General features: G+C 38.9%; 1 protein-coding gene across 1 annotated transcript in view; it reads right to left on the reverse strand.

The window, feature by feature from the left end:
• CRYBG1 (crystallin beta-gamma domain containing 1) overlaps window positions 1-16,367 on the reverse strand; it is a 226,187-nt gene extending 209,820 nt beyond the window's left edge. Inside the window, exon 1 of the mRNA XM_079149028.1 lies at window positions 15,897-16,367. Coding sequence (XP_079005154.1) covers window positions 15,897-16,138 — 242 coding nt within the window. The 5' untranslated portion in view covers window positions 16,139-16,367. The remainder of the gene's footprint in view (window positions 1-15,896) is intronic.
• Between the last annotated feature and the right edge of the window lie 539 nt (window positions 16,368-16,906).

A 16,906-nucleotide genomic window follows, 5' to 3' on the forward strand; every position in this document is an offset into this window, starting at 1 on the left:
TTCCTTCATGAAATATATTGTCTGCAAGATAAAGGCAACCTGGTGGCAATGGCTGAAGAGGAGATATACGCAGGCACATCCAGATGCCATAATCCCAGGCAATGGGAAAGAAGAAGACCAAGAGGAGTGGGGAAGAATGCCAGAGAGACCAACAGCGACAGCATCCCCAGCCCTCACCACTTCGCACAGGGAGATGAATAGGAGTGTACCCAGCAGCTTCAGACCAGAATTCCAGACAGGAACTGGGAAGGAATGACCAGAGAGGAGGGTAAGATGGAGTAAAGGTAGGGGCATGTGAATCCTGCCAAACTATCCACCTTTTTTTTTTTTTATTTTTTTTAATTTTTTTTTATCTTTTGCAGTGCTGGGGATTAAACCCAAGGCCTCCTCCATCCTAGGCAAGTGCTCTGCCACTGAGCTCCATCTTCAGTCCATTATCCACTCACTTTTGAAAAAAGAAAAGAGCAGAGCCCAGGGGGTGGTACACCCTATAGCTATTTAGGAGGCTGAGGCAGAAGGATCACTTGAGCCCAGATATTTGAGACCAGCCTGGACAACAAAAATGAGGCTCTATCTTAAAAAAAAAAAAAAAAAGAAAAGAAAAGAAAAGAAAATTAAAAGTGGGGTTGGGGAGATAGGGAAAAAGAGAGGGAGAGAGACAGAAGAAGAGAACAAACAAGTCTTCCAGAAAATAATCAAGGAGAGCCCAGCTGAGGTGTGAGCCAGAGGTCCTGGGGCTTCCCAGTGCCTAGGGCCTCCGGTTTCTCAGCTACACTTCTCACTATTTCAAGGGAGCCTATCACCAGGCTGGTTAGGGACCAGACAGTTGGTAGCATCAGATTCCACTGAAGAATACCCTGAGGCCCAAAGAGTTGAGGTGATTTCCCCAAAGTGACCTAATTCACAACAGAGAAATCTTAAAACCCAAGTCTTGGAATAAGCCTCAGTATTCTACATGAGTGGGGACCCTGTCTGAAGACATGAACATTTGATTTAAAAGATCTGTAAAGTATTAACAGCCCCAGTGGGTTTAGGGGCTGCTTTGGCATCAGTTCTGGAAAATTATAGACTGAGATTTTAGAGCTGAAGCAAGATGGAATGAAGTTAACTGCTTGCTATATGCATCATGTCCCGTTTCAGGATTAAGAAGGAGGTTGCTGGTATGAGGGAAATACCCACAACCCATGTTCAGCACACAAAATCCTGAGAGCGCTTTCCACAAGGGAGAGGTCGTGTGTAAACATGTGGACAAAGAAGGGATATACAAGTGTATACAGAGGACTTTAGAAGTAGATGCACAAACTGCCCAAGAACAGGCAGAAAAGCATAAGGGATTAGCCACACAAGCCCTGAAGGAAAAGGGAAATAAAACAACGGAGCCAATAACATCCAAATGAAAGGAGAGAACTGAGAGCATTTTGCAGGGCAGGTCTCCCTGTCTTTCAAGTGCAGGTGTTAACAAAGTGGGAGGATTTGCTGCTCCCTTCTCTCAGTTCCATTAGATTTTTGCTCATATCTCTATGAGAGTATTTTCATTCAATTTGTGTCATTTTTTTTAAACACCAGCTTAGACCTGAACTAATTTAACTCCCTTGCCCAATTCTATACTGTCCTTTGTCCTTCTGCATTACAAAGCCTCAGACCTGAAATATAATGAAAAGAGCATTCCACTTAGATTTAGATTATGTCAGTCAGGATCTCAGCAGGGAACAGATGGTACCCACAAAAGAGGGACTGCAAGTGTTTAAAGAACTGACTATATACAAGATGTGAGCAGGTAAGGAAAACTAAAAAGGAACAGAGCATCCCAGGGTATCCCCCGCAGCAGGAAGCCACTTTTACCCCTGGACCCATAGGCAAGAGGAGGGAGCGGTACTGGAATTGGCAAGTTCTGAGCTATCAAAGAGGCCAACCCATCAGGAGCTGTGGCCTTCTATGGATTAACAAACCACAACCAAAGATCCAGCCTGACCTCTCCCCCAAAGCTTTCCATTAGCCAAACCTAACTAGAAGGCAGAGGGACAGACCATGGCCTCCCCAGTCCATAAGTACAGCTCTCTAGGCACAGAGGAGGCTGGAAAATGACTGGAAGGACAAACAGGGAACATCCAGAGACTGGGGTTTAAGGTTTTACATTTTTAGAGATTTTCACTGCAGCATTAATCATGATGAAAAGCTAGAAAGAACCTGAATGTCCAGCAATGAAGGAATAAACAAGAAAACTATTTTATACATTTTACTTAAGTGGGAAGATGCTTATGATACAATGTTAAGTGAAAAATAAAAGATGCAAAAGGTATCTAAATTTCTGCCTTTGTAATTTCTTTTTTTTGGGGGGGGGCTGGGGGGCATCAGAAATTGAACCCAGGGAACTTAACCATGAGCTTCATACCTAGCCCTTTTTATTTTTTATTTTGAGACAAGGTCTCACTAAATTGCTGAGGAGTTTTGCTAAATTGCTAAGGCTGACCTTGAACTTGCAATCCTCCTGCCTCAGCCTCAAGAGTTGCTGGGATTACAGGTGCTTAAGTGCTAAATTATACATAAGTATGCACAGAAAGAAACAATGTTGGTAGTGTTATCCATAGTTAGTAAGGTTAGAGATTTTTATAACTATATGGCAAAGCTGCCAAAAAATGATTACATCAATAAATAAAATTAGAGTCTCAATTATAAAAGAACAGGGGATGTTCACCAATTTAATCACTTGAAAGAACTGGACAGGGCATTTAACAAAATGATGCCAACCAATCAATCCTCCTTGAGAAAGATAAAGTGCTAATTCAGGGTCTGGAATCCAACTCATGAGAAGAACACATGAATAGATGGGCATGTCTCTCTATTACTTTCCATAGTTCACAGCATACTTTTCCCTGACTCCCCTCCACCCAGAAGTCTTTAAATAAGGTATTTGTAGAAGTTCATATTATTATCTTTATAAACTTTAATCACTAAAATGATTATGCCTCCTCTACACCATATATTGTTCAAAATAAAAACAATTCTAAACCCTACAGCAAAGATTATTATCTTAAAATAATACAAAACTTCCAGGCATATTTTGGATTTATTTTTCTCTCATCCCTACTTTACTAATGTGAGCATATCCATAATTTACCAAATATGTAATCTAGCCATGAGTACGTATGTAAGTGAAGTACCAAGTACTAGAAAGTGTGTGTGTGTGGGTGTGCATATATTTATGTTTACACACACATATATACAACTTTATCTTCTGTTTATATTTTGTTTTTGTGTCACTGGGGATTGAACCTAGGGGTGCTTTACCACTGAGCTATACTTTCAGCCCTTATTTAATTTTTATATTGAGAAAGGGTCTCGCTAAGCTGCTCAGGCTCACCTTGAACTTGTGATTCTCCTGTCTTACCCTCCAGAGTCACTAGGATTATAGATATGTGCCACAGCACCTGGTTATCTCTCTTTGGATAAAGACCAAAACAGAGCCATCAATTTAGAGACTATGGAGACATATATCTGATGGTGAATATAAACCCTAACATCAACTGCTTTCTGAGACTCCTTTAGCAGTTAATAATGTTGAGAGTTCTTGAGAATTGTAAATCCTTCATCCCCTGTGATGTTTACACTCCTTTATCTGATCTCAGTCCATCTGGTACATGTTTGAGCATTTTCTCTTCTTCTTTCCTATAATGGTAAGTGTAGTAACTTTCCCTGTTTTAATGGTGACTATCACAGCTTCTCTGGAAGACAGGAGACAGTAAGACTTTTCCAACAATAGAACTTGAACTGGTTGGCCAGCTCACACCCCAGGGCCTCCCACACAGCACTATCAGAGTGTTTATTCAGTAGATGAGTTACACCAGTTTCACCCTCAGGTTTACTAACCTTCCTGAATAGTACAGACACAGTCACTGAAGACCCTCCACCAAGACCGCTTTGAAGAAAGGTACCATCTGCTCAGTTACTCAGGTCACAAATGACAGAAAACCTGACGATTCAAAGACAATTATCACTGGATAATTGCTTTTAAAATTAGAGAAGGTCTATAATAAGAGTGTGTGGTTTAAGATAAAGAAGCAAATTTCCAATTGTTCTCTTGAACTTGAATGGTTACTAATAAATACAATCACTTTTGCTTTAAATAACTACCTTAAATCTAAATACCAGAGCATATAAATTTTCAGTTTAGTATAATATAAAAAGCAATTTACTCTCCTGTGACCTACTGTGAGTTAGTTTTGGTCTATAATGATCATTCATAGAAATGAAAGCACCTTCTTAAATAATACTACGAGTCTCTCAAATACATAAAGGACAAAATAAAATTCAATTTTAAACAGGCACTAAAAACAAATTTACTAGCTCCTATAAAGACAAAGATTATTTAAGGGATCTTCATAATCCTTTACACCATAGAACTCTACATCTTCCAAGCCCATAGTATCTCCTATAAATTTGGAGTTTGGGTCATCGGCAGGTTCTTTCCTCTTTCGGGCTGTGGTTAACCCTTATGCAAAGTGACAAATCCCAATGTTTTCCATCAAGATCCCTCTATACTCTGAATCATCCCTGCATCATGTAGTAAGACTGTGGTTTTTAGGCTAGATTGGAAATCAGGTGCAACAAGTTTAGTTAACACTTCTGTTCTCGAGTCACATTCTTGGTAAAATCATCCTTCAGGTGTTGCCAGGTAAACAAGGGTGCCCCAAGAACTACCCAAGGCACCTGAATTCTTTGTTACTGCCTATTACCCTTTTCTACGATGTGATCAGGGAGGGTTCAGATAGTTAAAAATAGAAATTCACCTTCCTGGTGGTGATAGCCCTGAGAGTGAACCAATTTCTTCTGAATGTTTCTGTTCTTTAGCCAACTAACTCCATGCATGCACACACACCCTCTACCAACTACTCATTCAGTAGGCTTTAGTTTCTCATGATATAGTGAAAATATTATGAGTTTTGTGTCAGGAAGAATTGGGTTCAAATATTACTCTGACCATTATATTAAGTGAAATAAGACAGACTCAAAAAATCAAGGGTCATATATTTTCTCATATATGGAAACTACAGGGAAAAAAGAAGGAAGAGACATGGGGAATTGTAGGGGGACCCATGAAAACAGAAGGGAGACCAGCGAAGTAGAGGGATGGAAACCTGTGGGAGGGAGTAGGGGAGATACTGGAGGATAAATAGACCAAATTATGTTGTGTGCATGAATGAATGTCTCAACAAATCCCACTATTATGTATAATCATAATGCACCAATAAAAATTAAGTCAAAAAATATTGCTCTCATGTACTAGCTGACTCATCTGTTCAGATTCTGTCGTCTCAATTATAAATGTGGGGGTAAGATGAACTACTTTGCAGAACTATTTTGAAGATTAAATGAGATACACTGAATATGAGAGCAACTGTCACATAATAAGTACTCAACAATTGTTCATGCTCCTTGTCCAGTTTATTTTCAGTGAAATTTCCTTATATTTGTTTAATCTGATATATAGATTGGGGATCATCTGACTGAATAGAATTTTCTTCCTCCATTAATCCCATGCCATGTCTCAGTAAACATAACCAAATCTAACTGATCATCACTTTTGGTCTTTGTTGATCAGTCACTGGGTGGCATTAGGATATAAGTTTGTGCTCTTCTTTATCTAACTCATGCAGACTTTGCAAATTAATGGAATTGTAGCCAAAGTATGCTTACATACACAGAAAGGCAACCAGGAAGCCTGTGTAAGCAAAGAAGTGAGGCATAAATTCCTGAGGAGCATCTCTGGAGGGAAAAAAAAAGAAGGGAAAAGAGGCACATCCTGTCTGTATCTTCTTCCTTTCAGATACATCTAGGACTGGCTGTCCCCTTATGGATGGATAAATAAATAAATATAATTGTATATATTTTTATCAAATAATATATAAATATTTATATTTATATAAAATATATGTTTGTATGTATATATATTTATTTAAGAAATCTTTTAATAAAAGTGAAATAAGTGGGAAGGGCACAATTAAGTGCCCACAATGCACTAACTACCAAGACTTGTAGATAAAAGGACTAGGAACTTTTTACAGGGAGATTAGGACAATCAAAAAATGCAAACTGGTAGAAGTAAAAACTTGGAGCAAATGCCAGGCATCCTGTCACACTTTGCTTTTATCTTGGAAAACATATATAAAATATTGTTTTAGATTAGCTTGTTTAAACATGTTTATGGACACACTCACATAGGAATATAATTGCTCTTGTTTCAATCCAAAGTATACTCCAATGAAGGATTCCAGATCGATAATTGAATCTTAAAAAATTGTTTTGAATAGCCAATACTAAGAGAACAGTTTTGTAACCCCACCCTTCCAGTAACTGTATTTTCTTGTTTTACAGATAATAACAACTGCTTAGTTCCTGGGAGCTAAACCATGGGAAATCAAGCCAACATGTGCAAGGCAGTAGAGCCAAGAATGGCTGGCAAGGCCTGGGTGAGCCTTCACTGCACCAGCTTGAAATGTGTCAGCTCCTTGGTTTGTACATGACGCACAGATAAAGGAGACACTGTATTTCAACATAAATGTCAATAGTTGCTTCATCTATCCAATCTTCTAATAGCAAATGCAAAAATAATCAAGCTGTGCCTTCATGGGATATTTATGAATCCACCAGTATTATGAAAACATTTGAATGACAAATCATAAATAAAATATATTACATGTCACAGCACTGTCATCACTTCAAGCCCCATAAAGAGAGCTCTTGCATACAATATGGTACAATATAGACAGACTCCATAATTTTAAGTGGCATTTTATTATTTTAAAATATGACTCATTCAAGGTTTACATTTGTTGTAAAACATGAATTAAGTTATTTTGGTTTATTCATTTAGGCAGTGGGTAAAGTAATAATTATAGCAGAAACTCTGAAAGTATCCAGTACGTCAGTAACCAGAATATAGTGTAGATACCAGCTAGATAATTAGTAATTCAAACTAGGGATCAGTCCCACAGTTGTTGGTTGTGGAAACGGGAAAATTTCCAGGGACATAGTCATCAGAAGGTTAGGTGAGTCAAAGCTGAATATAGGCCAGGAGTGGAGGTAGAGTCTGCAATCCAAGAGAACCCAGGAGAACAGGTGAACAGAAATCAGAAATCTGACTTTTAGCCTGCTTGCTCTATCTGCATTACCTTTTATGAACTCCAGTTTTCTCATCCACAAAATGAGAGTGTGAGTTTATTTATGAATCTCAAGTGGAATAAATATCGACAGCAATTTATAATCTTTGAACTGTAAGGTCAACTGTAGGTGGAACCTGCCTTTGTTGCCAGGGAATCCTCAAGGATAAATTGGGGAGAAAATCCAAAGGGGCTTCTGAAGCAGCTTTCTGCATCAACTGTTAAAGCAACATAGGAAACTTTTTTTTTTTTTTTTTTTTTTTTTTTTTGTTACTGGGGATTGAACCCAGGGACCCTCAACCACTAAGCCACATCCCCAGCCCTTTTTTTATATTTATTTAGAGACAGGGTCTTGCTCAGTTGCTTAGGACCTCACTAAGTTGCTGAGACTGGCTTTGAACTAGTGATCTTCCTGCCTCAGCCTCCCAAGTTTACAGGCAGGCATGTGCCATGAAACTGAGCTCAACCTGAGAAATTCTGACTTTCCTACTTAATCCAAGTAGCAACTGTAAATTGAAAGGGTCACCTTACATTCCAAGGACAAAGATAATACAAACTAGGTCAACCTCTTAATATGCTATATCCTGATATAACTAAGGCAAAAGACCCAGAATCAAGATCTAGACAGGATACTCACATTTATAACATGCACTTTTGAATTTCTCTTCTAGGGTTTCTTTTTCTTCTATGATTTTATTGTACTCATATTTCTTGGAAGTTATATATTATTCTCTCCACTGCTTAACATAGGAATTTTCTAGTACCAAATATTAACTTGATTTCCAATATATATTTGAATTTCTGCTTGGGAGCTCCAGAGCCTAAATCTACTCATTGTGGGAAAATAAAAGAATCAGCACTAACCACAGTAATCAACTTGTGGTGATTAACCACAAGGACCCAAGACCCCTATTTGGCCAAATTACCAAGTCCTTTTGTGCCTCGTTTTAGCTCTAAAATGTGATGATAGAATATCCCAACTTCTCAGGGGTGTAATGAATTTACTGCATACAATATGGTATAATATAGACAGACTCCATAATTTTAAGTGGCATTTTATGGCTTTAAAACAATACTTTATAAAGTGCTTAGAATAATGTCTGATACAGTGTACATTAAACTGCTTCTTTCAATCAAATCTTGATGGAAAGTAATGTTTCCACTGAAGTGATTTGAAGTTGGTTTTATAAGTCAAATGCTTCCTCTATTTTCTTATCTTATACATATGCATATTATTTTGACTTTGTACCTCAGCTGCAAAATAAAGACTTATTCAGTTAAAGAATTTGAAAAGACTACCAGGAGCTTTATGCTACTGTTTATCAACTAATTTGAAAAAATTAAGAGGAGTGTTACATATGGTGTTTTTGTGTAACTATTGGCTAAATCTCTTACTTGATCTATTAATATTGCCTTTGGGATACCATAACCCTGATGTCTGATGACTGAGACTCAGTCAGGGTCACTGGTTTGACATGGCGCATAACCATAATAAGCACCACCAGCTGCCAACTTCCTTTGCTCCAGAATATTTTGCCAAGCTTAATACCACTGACTTTCACTCATCATCTACGGATTAGTAAGAAGCAGAAGGCCCTTGTTAATTCTGTGTTTCATTTTTCTGTCTTAGTTACACGCACAAACTGCATTTGGCTATAACCTGGTAGTGAGAGAAGTCGGGATACTGTGAATGGACTTTGGATTCTCTGCCTGGTTTACATGGCCTTGGGGTCTCCTGGTAACTTGTCAAAATGATCCCCTAGTCTTAAGGGGGTCTCTGTGGTCATTTCATTTCCACTGACCAGGCCAATTCTGGAGATGCACAGTGCTGGAAAGACAGCATTAGGCAGGTGATCACCATTTCGATTGAGGACTTCTCATAAATCTGAATCCATAGAGCATTTGAATGAAAAATTTGGGTTAGCTCAATGCAGCTCTATATTGAGGAAGCTCTAAATACACTGGTAAGACTCATAAACAATTAATTGGCCTTTCTTGCTAAACTCCCAAGTGTGACAGTCACACATACTTTACCTTGAAAATCTACTTTGGGACAAAATATTGAATTCATACTTCAGTGTCCTCTGGGTAAAAGCTCAGAATTTACTTCTCTAAGGTGAGTGTATGAAAAGACATGTGTTGATGTGCCAGGCAATTTCATATGACTATATAGATAGTTCATCAGAACTGAATCCAGGTCTTTGCATATGCTAAGCACTTGCTCTACCACTGAGTTACCCCCCTAATCAAGACAAGTTGCTTTTAAGGAAGAACATCTTCTTTAAAAGCATAGACAGCCGGGTATGGTGGCAAACACCTGTAATACCAGCCGCTCAGGAGGCTGAGACAGGAGGATCTCGAGTTCAAAGCCAGCCTCCTCAAAAATGAAGTTCTAAGCAACTCAGTGAGACCCTGTCTCTAAATAAAATACAAAATAGGACTGGGGATGTGGCTCAGCAGTCAAGTGCCCCTGAGTTCGATCTCGGATGCCACAACTCTGACCTCAACAAAAAGAATAGGCAATGCAGGACTCTCCTTATCAGCAACTCCAGAATCATTTTGACAAAAAAATCAAGGAGACAACAATTTAGACTAAAGAACAATCCTTTCTGGATTCATAGATCCATCTGAAGAATGCCAAGAATCATTTATTTTCAGTCTATAATTCTAGTATCAATATCATGTTTATAATTTCAGCCAACTTTTAAAAAGCAGTTTTCCAAATTTCAAGCCCAATCTTTATTTCTAGTTTCCAAAATGTGAAAGAAGAGCTGAGATAATATAATCTCAGGCTCTAGATGTTTTAAGGAACTAGAGAAAATTATGTATGCATAATCCCAAATACATGATTTTGTTTTAAATGCCACTATGAAAAGAAGTTTCCATAGTTTTTTTTTTTTGGCCTGGAGTTGAATATAATTTAAGATGATTATAACCTCAAAAAGATTTGGAGTCTTTGATGATTTCTATATCAGGGAATAAATTTCTCATTAATTATTCAATATGAATAAAACGTCTCCATGATAAAAATAAATTCTGTTTCTTCAAGATAATCCTCCTTTGACCTCAGTGCATTGAATTAAATCTTCTATTTCCAAATAGAAGGAGCATCATATGCTACTTTATTTATTTTCAACCACATACCCCGCCCTCCATTAAACTACAATTTTAGAAGCCGGGATCACCTCTAATTTCACTGTTCTATTTTACAATGTTTGATACATAATAAGTGGTTAGTGTTTACTAACTATAAAAAAGTACCTAAAATTCAATTCATCCTTTCAATAAGATTCAGGGGCTGGGGTGTTGCTCAGTGGTAAAGCCCCTTCTTAGCATGTATGAGACCATAGGTTCAATCCCCAGCATCAAAAGAAAAAAAAAAAATCTGAACAGGAATTTTTGCCACAGAAAAACCCATCACTAATCCTCGCAAAGCGTTTCTAAAGATAAGATTGTATTGCTTTTCATAAGTAGGATCTCTACATCTCCTATATAATAAATTCAATATGAAATGGAGATTGAGCAATTATTTGATAAAGCTTTTCAAGATAGATAGAAAATCATAAAATTCAAGCTTCAAATGATCATCTCATTTTGACCAGATAAAGTTTTTAGAAAAAAATAAATCAATTTCCCTCTACTTAGACATTTCTGAAATATAAATGACCTGTTAGGTGAACTTAAAGATGGATACATGTCTTTAATACTCATAGAAAGATGGTCATTTTTCTTTTTCTTTTGAGATAGGGTTTTGCTATGTTGCCCAAACTGGGCTCAATTCATGATCCTCTAGCCTCAACCTCACCAAGTAGCTAGGTGGGCACCACCTTGATAAAATAGGTATTTCAAATGAATATTAGAATCTAAAAAACTAACATATTTGTTCCATTGATTTGCTCATGGACAAATAGTAGGCCAGCAATTCATTCTCTCAGCTTACAAATTAGATTTATAATTAAAAGTTAAAAAAGAAGACTGGGGAGATAGCTCAGTTGGTAGAGTGCTTGCCTCACAAGCACAGGCCCTGGGTTCAAATCCCCAGCACCACAAAAAAAAAAAAAAAAAAAAAACAAGTTAAAAAAGGACGGATTGGGTTTGTAGCTCAGTGGTAGAACACATACGTAGGATTTGGGAGGCCCTGGGTTAGATCTCGAGTACAATAAAAACGAACAAACAAAAACTAAAGAAGTAAACCCAAGTCCCAAAGTTTTAAGGGTCTCCAAAAGGGTTTATGTCACTTATCACCACTCATTCATGGACTAAATAGAATGACTCAAATGTAGAAATAGAGAATGAATAAATTGGTATAATGACAGAGATAAGTGGCAAAGAATTATTCCATCCTAAGTTTAGACTCCAAAATCACTTCAGAAGAGGTTCCTTTCAACTTTTCAAGCATAAAGTTTATCTTTGGCTTCCTATACACACATGTCTAAAATATATTTAATACATGTTTAATTATATAAATATATGTATGTAATTTATATATATATTATATATATATATATATAAAAATTCTTTAACATGCCCATATAGTAAGACTTTTAAGTCAATGAGTGCATGAAGGGCCTCCCTCATATAGACTAAAGCAGGCATTCATACACTCAAAGGTACTTCAAAGTTTGACAGAGCTGGTTACAACTTTCAGGCTGCTGAAGTTGTTTGACTTCACCGATAAAGTAGCAATGCACTTATTAAAGCTACTCTCCTTACTAACAAGGCAACAGAAATTACAACCTCACTGCCACTCTCACTCCTGCTGCCAACCACCACCTTTCTTCTATCAGGCACCTGCCAGGTCTGGTGCTGGATGCTTTACATGTATAATATCCACTCCTCACAGATCTCTGTAGAGAAAGTGTGATGACTTCTGTCCTACAGGTGAAGAAGAAAGTCTTACTGTGCTGGGGGGTGGAGATGAGTGGTAAAGCACTTGCCTCCTTTGCCCGTCATGCAAGAACCTGGGTTCAATCCCCAGCACCACCAAAATAGAACAATATTATGAGGTCACAGAGCATGAAACTGAAGGTAGAGCAATAATATAACTTCTCAAGATCATGGTTAGTCATAAAGCTAAATCAAAATTTCTGGTTTGGGGGTTGGGGTTGTGGCTCAGTAGTAGAGCACTAGACTAGCACGTGTGAGGCCCTGGGTTCGATCCTAAGCACCACATTTAAAAAAATAAATAAATAAAGGTATTGTATCCACCTAAAAAATATTTTTAAAAATTTCTGGTTTATCAGTGGTGTAATAAAATAAACCTAAAATAACTGTTGCCCTTGGCATATGAGAAACAACTCAGTATTAATCAGTTTAATATTAGATAAAACAAAAACAGACTTATCTAACTGAGCTCAGAGGCACATGCCTGTAATCCCAGCTGAGGCAGGAGGATTGCAAGTTCAAGGCTAGTCTTAGCAAATTAATGAGACTGTCTCAAAATAAAATGTAAAACAAGGGCTGGGGATATAGCTCAGAGGCAGAATGCAAAAAAGACTTAATTAAATTCTTTTCTTTCTTTTTTTTTTTTTTTTCTTCTTTTTTTTTTTTCAGTGTTTGGAATAGAAATCAGGGCCTTCCTATGTTAGGCAAGTGCTCTACCACTCAGCCACACCTCCAGCCCTGAAAGTCCATTTCTAATCAAAATAATGCAGGGTGCTTTAAATAGAGGAAACAAAAAGAAAACAACGTTTCTATCATATAGCAAAAAAGAAACTCATATGTTAGAGGTTTTGTTTGTTTGTTTGTTTTCCCCTTATACAGCTTTCCCTCTCCATTCATGGATTCTCTACCAATCATGGATAAGAAATATTTGGAAAAAAAAAATCATGAGCTAAATAGACCTCTTTTTCTTCATTTAAAACAACTGTCTGTACTGAAAATGTACAGTTTTTTCCTTGTCATTATTCCCTAAACAATAAAAGATAACAGCAATTCATACCACTTACATTGTATTGGGTATTATAAAGTATCTAAAGATGACTTAAAGTACACCAGAGGATTATGCAGATTATATTGCAATTACTATACACCATTTTATATAAGGGACTCAAGTATCTTTGGATTCTACTATCCACTGGGGTCCTGGAACAAATTCTCCATAGATAGCAAAGGATAACTGTATTGAGTTTTACTTTGTACCCAGAAATGTGATAAAACTTTAACATTGACTAACCTCCATTTCATATTCACAAGAGTCAGTGTGTTGCCTATTGTCTTTATTTTACAATACAGAAAATAAGATTCAGAGAGATAAAGTAACTTGCCTAAGTCACACAGCCAGGACATGAATTCATTTTTGTCTAACTTAAAAACTTGCAATAGAAATTACATATGCTCAGAAAATAAGTCTGGCCACCTGGATGTCCCCTTCTCAAATACAGACAAAGGCCACAGCAAGTGCTGCATGTTCCATCTGTATCTACAAGTCCTGCACAGATGAATGAATATGGTTAGATGGCCTAAGAAGGCCACACTGGTCAAAGACTGACCAGAAACCTAAGTGTACTCTGACTAGTCTCTTTAGATTGCAACCAGGTACACTTTCTCAGAAGTACAAGATATCTGTAGATGACATACCTAGATAAATACCAAAGACAGACCAGTACATTTAATTTTTAGAACTAAACATACAAAGTTCATCATAGTTTTGAAAGAAAGAATGAAGTGATTTAAGACTAAACCTAAATACAAGAAACTCAAGAAGGGAAGCAAAAGTTTCTATTTTCAGTTTTACTCTAAAAATGTTTGCATTGGAATAAATTATTTAGAGCTGTGTATTATTACATTTTGATAGACAGGAATGATAAGATTAGGTCAGATAAGAGAAACCCCTATGAAAGTCTTTAAAATACTCACTGATGTAATAGGAAAAGTACTTCAAGGTTGAATACCTCATTATTAAGTTGCATATTTCATTAGAAATTTCAATCCATAACTAGACACAGTAAGTGTTTCAATAGATAAATGTGTGATTAGTACAAATGATTGCCACTGTGGATGATTTAACATGAGAAAAAATTGTGTCTTCTCTCTTAACACCCCTCCCCCATTCAGACCACCCTGAGCCACTAGTAGTTCTTCCCAAGTATGGACCTCCAGTGAGTATTGGTGATGCATAGTCAGCCTGCTCCTGAGGAAATTCTTATTCCTCCCCTTTTCCAACTAAGCCTCTTCACCCAATCCCCTCCAGGAAACCTCCCTGGAACCCTTCTGCACTGGCATTTGGCATAGCATTTATCCACTATTTAACTTTTGGTCTCCATAAGATAGTAAGAATTCTTTGATGACTAAGAATTCTTATTGCCTTTCATTGTTTGTTTTCTATTTCTACTTTATTTGGTAGTGGGGATTGAACCCAAGGGCACTTTACCACTGAGCTACAACCCCAACCCTTTTTACTTTTTTGTTTTGAGACATGGCCTCACTAAATTGCTGAGGGTCTCATGAAGTCATCCAGGTTGGCCTGGAACTAGTAATCCTTCTGTTTCAGCCTCGAGAGTCACTGGGATTACAGGTGAGCACCACTGTGGCTGGAGGTTTATTTGTTTGTTTTTTAAGAGACAAGGTCTGACTATTTTGCCCAGGCTGGCCTCAAATTCCTGGGCTCAAGTAATCTTTCTGCCTCAGCTTCCCAAATAGCTTGTATTATAGGCCTGTGCCGCTAGGCCCAGGTTCCTAGTTTTTGTTTTTAAATATCCCAACTCTTAGCTAAGATTTTCTCAATAAAAAATTTATTAAATTAATAAAAATAGAATGCACAATTAATACTTTTTAAGGAATAAAAGAAAAATATGTCTAAAATGCCCATTATGTGCAAGCAAATTTATTCTGACTCACTGTTCATAATGTATTTCAAAACACCTAAAGGATTCACTGGACATTGCTAAACATACATCATTAAAAATATGTTATACCTCCTGGGCCGAGGATGTACGTAGCTTAGTGCTAGAGCACTTGCCTGTATGCTTGAGACCCCACTTGGGGTTGATTTTCAGCAGCAAAACAACAACAAAAAAGAATGTACACCACCACCAAGTCACAAAAATAATTAAATATTGTCAACCAAATCATCAAAATTCTGGTACTATTGAACAGTTACACATATAGAATAAAATCCCACAAAATGAATGTAAAACTTGAAAATCACAATAGTAATTACACTTAGAATAATTAGATGCCCCCTAGTTTTGTCACGGACTCCAATGGGGACCATTTACCATTCAGTCTCAGTTTCTCCACCTATAAAAAAGGAGTAATTATCCCTATTACTTCCTCCTCCATTCAGATCTTGTGAGGATAATGAAGGCATATCTCTAGAATGGATATCTTTACAATAAAGATAAATTAAAGATTTATTAAAAATATTACCTAAGCCCCCAGGTAGGATTCCTAGCATCATTCATTTTGGTCATAACCCTTCACTATCCGCCCCCGCCCCCTTTCTCCCTAGCAGGTTGATAATGTACATTATTGCATAAAGTCTTGGTCAGTCTAAAGGCCACTTGGGTGGGCACAAGTTCTCGCTGGTTCTTGATCTGATCTACAAGCTGCTAGGGACCGGATCACTGCCAGGATTGCTCCCGCCCGGGACCAGATTACACTTCTCTAGGGCAAAACAGACTCGGGGGCTTTCTTCTGCTCGGAGTGGGGTCGGTAGAAACTGGAGAGAACCCAACAGAGCAGCGGGACAAGGCAAGGGAAGGAGATGAGACTGGAAGGCTGCGGCGAGGAACTTACCTGGCTTCTCCGACCAGAGCGGGGGGCGGGTGAGGAACGAAAACGCCACAATCCGACCGCGGAGGCTGCTGCTTCTTTTTGGAGCGCCAGATGTGGAAAGTGGCGTGCTTCTTGGGGGCCTTGGACGGGCTGGACTCCCTGGGATCTCCTTGAGGTGGTGGCGACAGTGGCATCTTCTCAGCCTGCTCTCCCGACTGCTCGGACACCGTCCTCTCCCCCGCCCAGCCCTTGTGGAAGAACATACCTGGGCGCCAGCTCGCCTGCCTTTCCCAGCGCGCCGTCGGACCCCGCCCCCTCGTCGCCAGGGACGGTAGAGGGTTAAAGGAAGAGGACAGAGCTGAGCGCGACCAACACAGCAGCGGGAGCTCTCCGAGTGGAGGTGACTGCACCGCGGCGACACAACTTCCCAGAGCGGCGCCGGCTGCAAGGGGCGCGAGCCCAGGTGAGGCGCGCTCCGTGGGAGCCCCAGGTAGGGCCAACACGCCCCCGGTCCCCGAATGTGGGGCAGCGACACCTACTGGGCGTCCTGAGAACTGCGTCTCCTGCCAGGGCTCCGGGCTGGGAGCCAGAACCAGGTTGGGTTCAATGAAGCCTCGGGTGCAGTTCCCATTGATCGCCCGCGGAGTTGTTGTCCGCTCCTGCCTGCGCCCCACTGGCAGAGTGAGTGGCTGCTTAGCCATGAGCCCCACCTGGGGAAGGATGGGAGAGGCACATCCCGTGCCTGACCGCCTGGCAATTAGGGCTCTTCCACTAAGGCCTTTGGGTGGCTTGGGCAATAGTCCCGAATGTTCATGTTTGTAAACAGGAGTACCTGCTCCTTTTCTCTCTCCTCCAGAGTCTGAATAACTAATTTGTACTCTCATCTCAAAAATGGATAAAAAGCAGAAGGACATTATCCACGTTCTCCAGTTCCCAAAGGGCTCAATAGATCCCTCACAGTGAATGAAATGTTAGTTCCACAAGGTGTCTGTCACCTGCTCATTCTTACAATTCTGATTAAATAGCAAAGG

Source organism: Sciurus vulgaris (genome assembly GCF_902686455.1).
Source record: "Sciurus vulgaris genome assembly, chromosome: 7".
Taxonomy (NCBI): domain Eukaryota; kingdom Metazoa; phylum Chordata; class Mammalia; order Rodentia; family Sciuridae; genus Sciurus; species Sciurus vulgaris.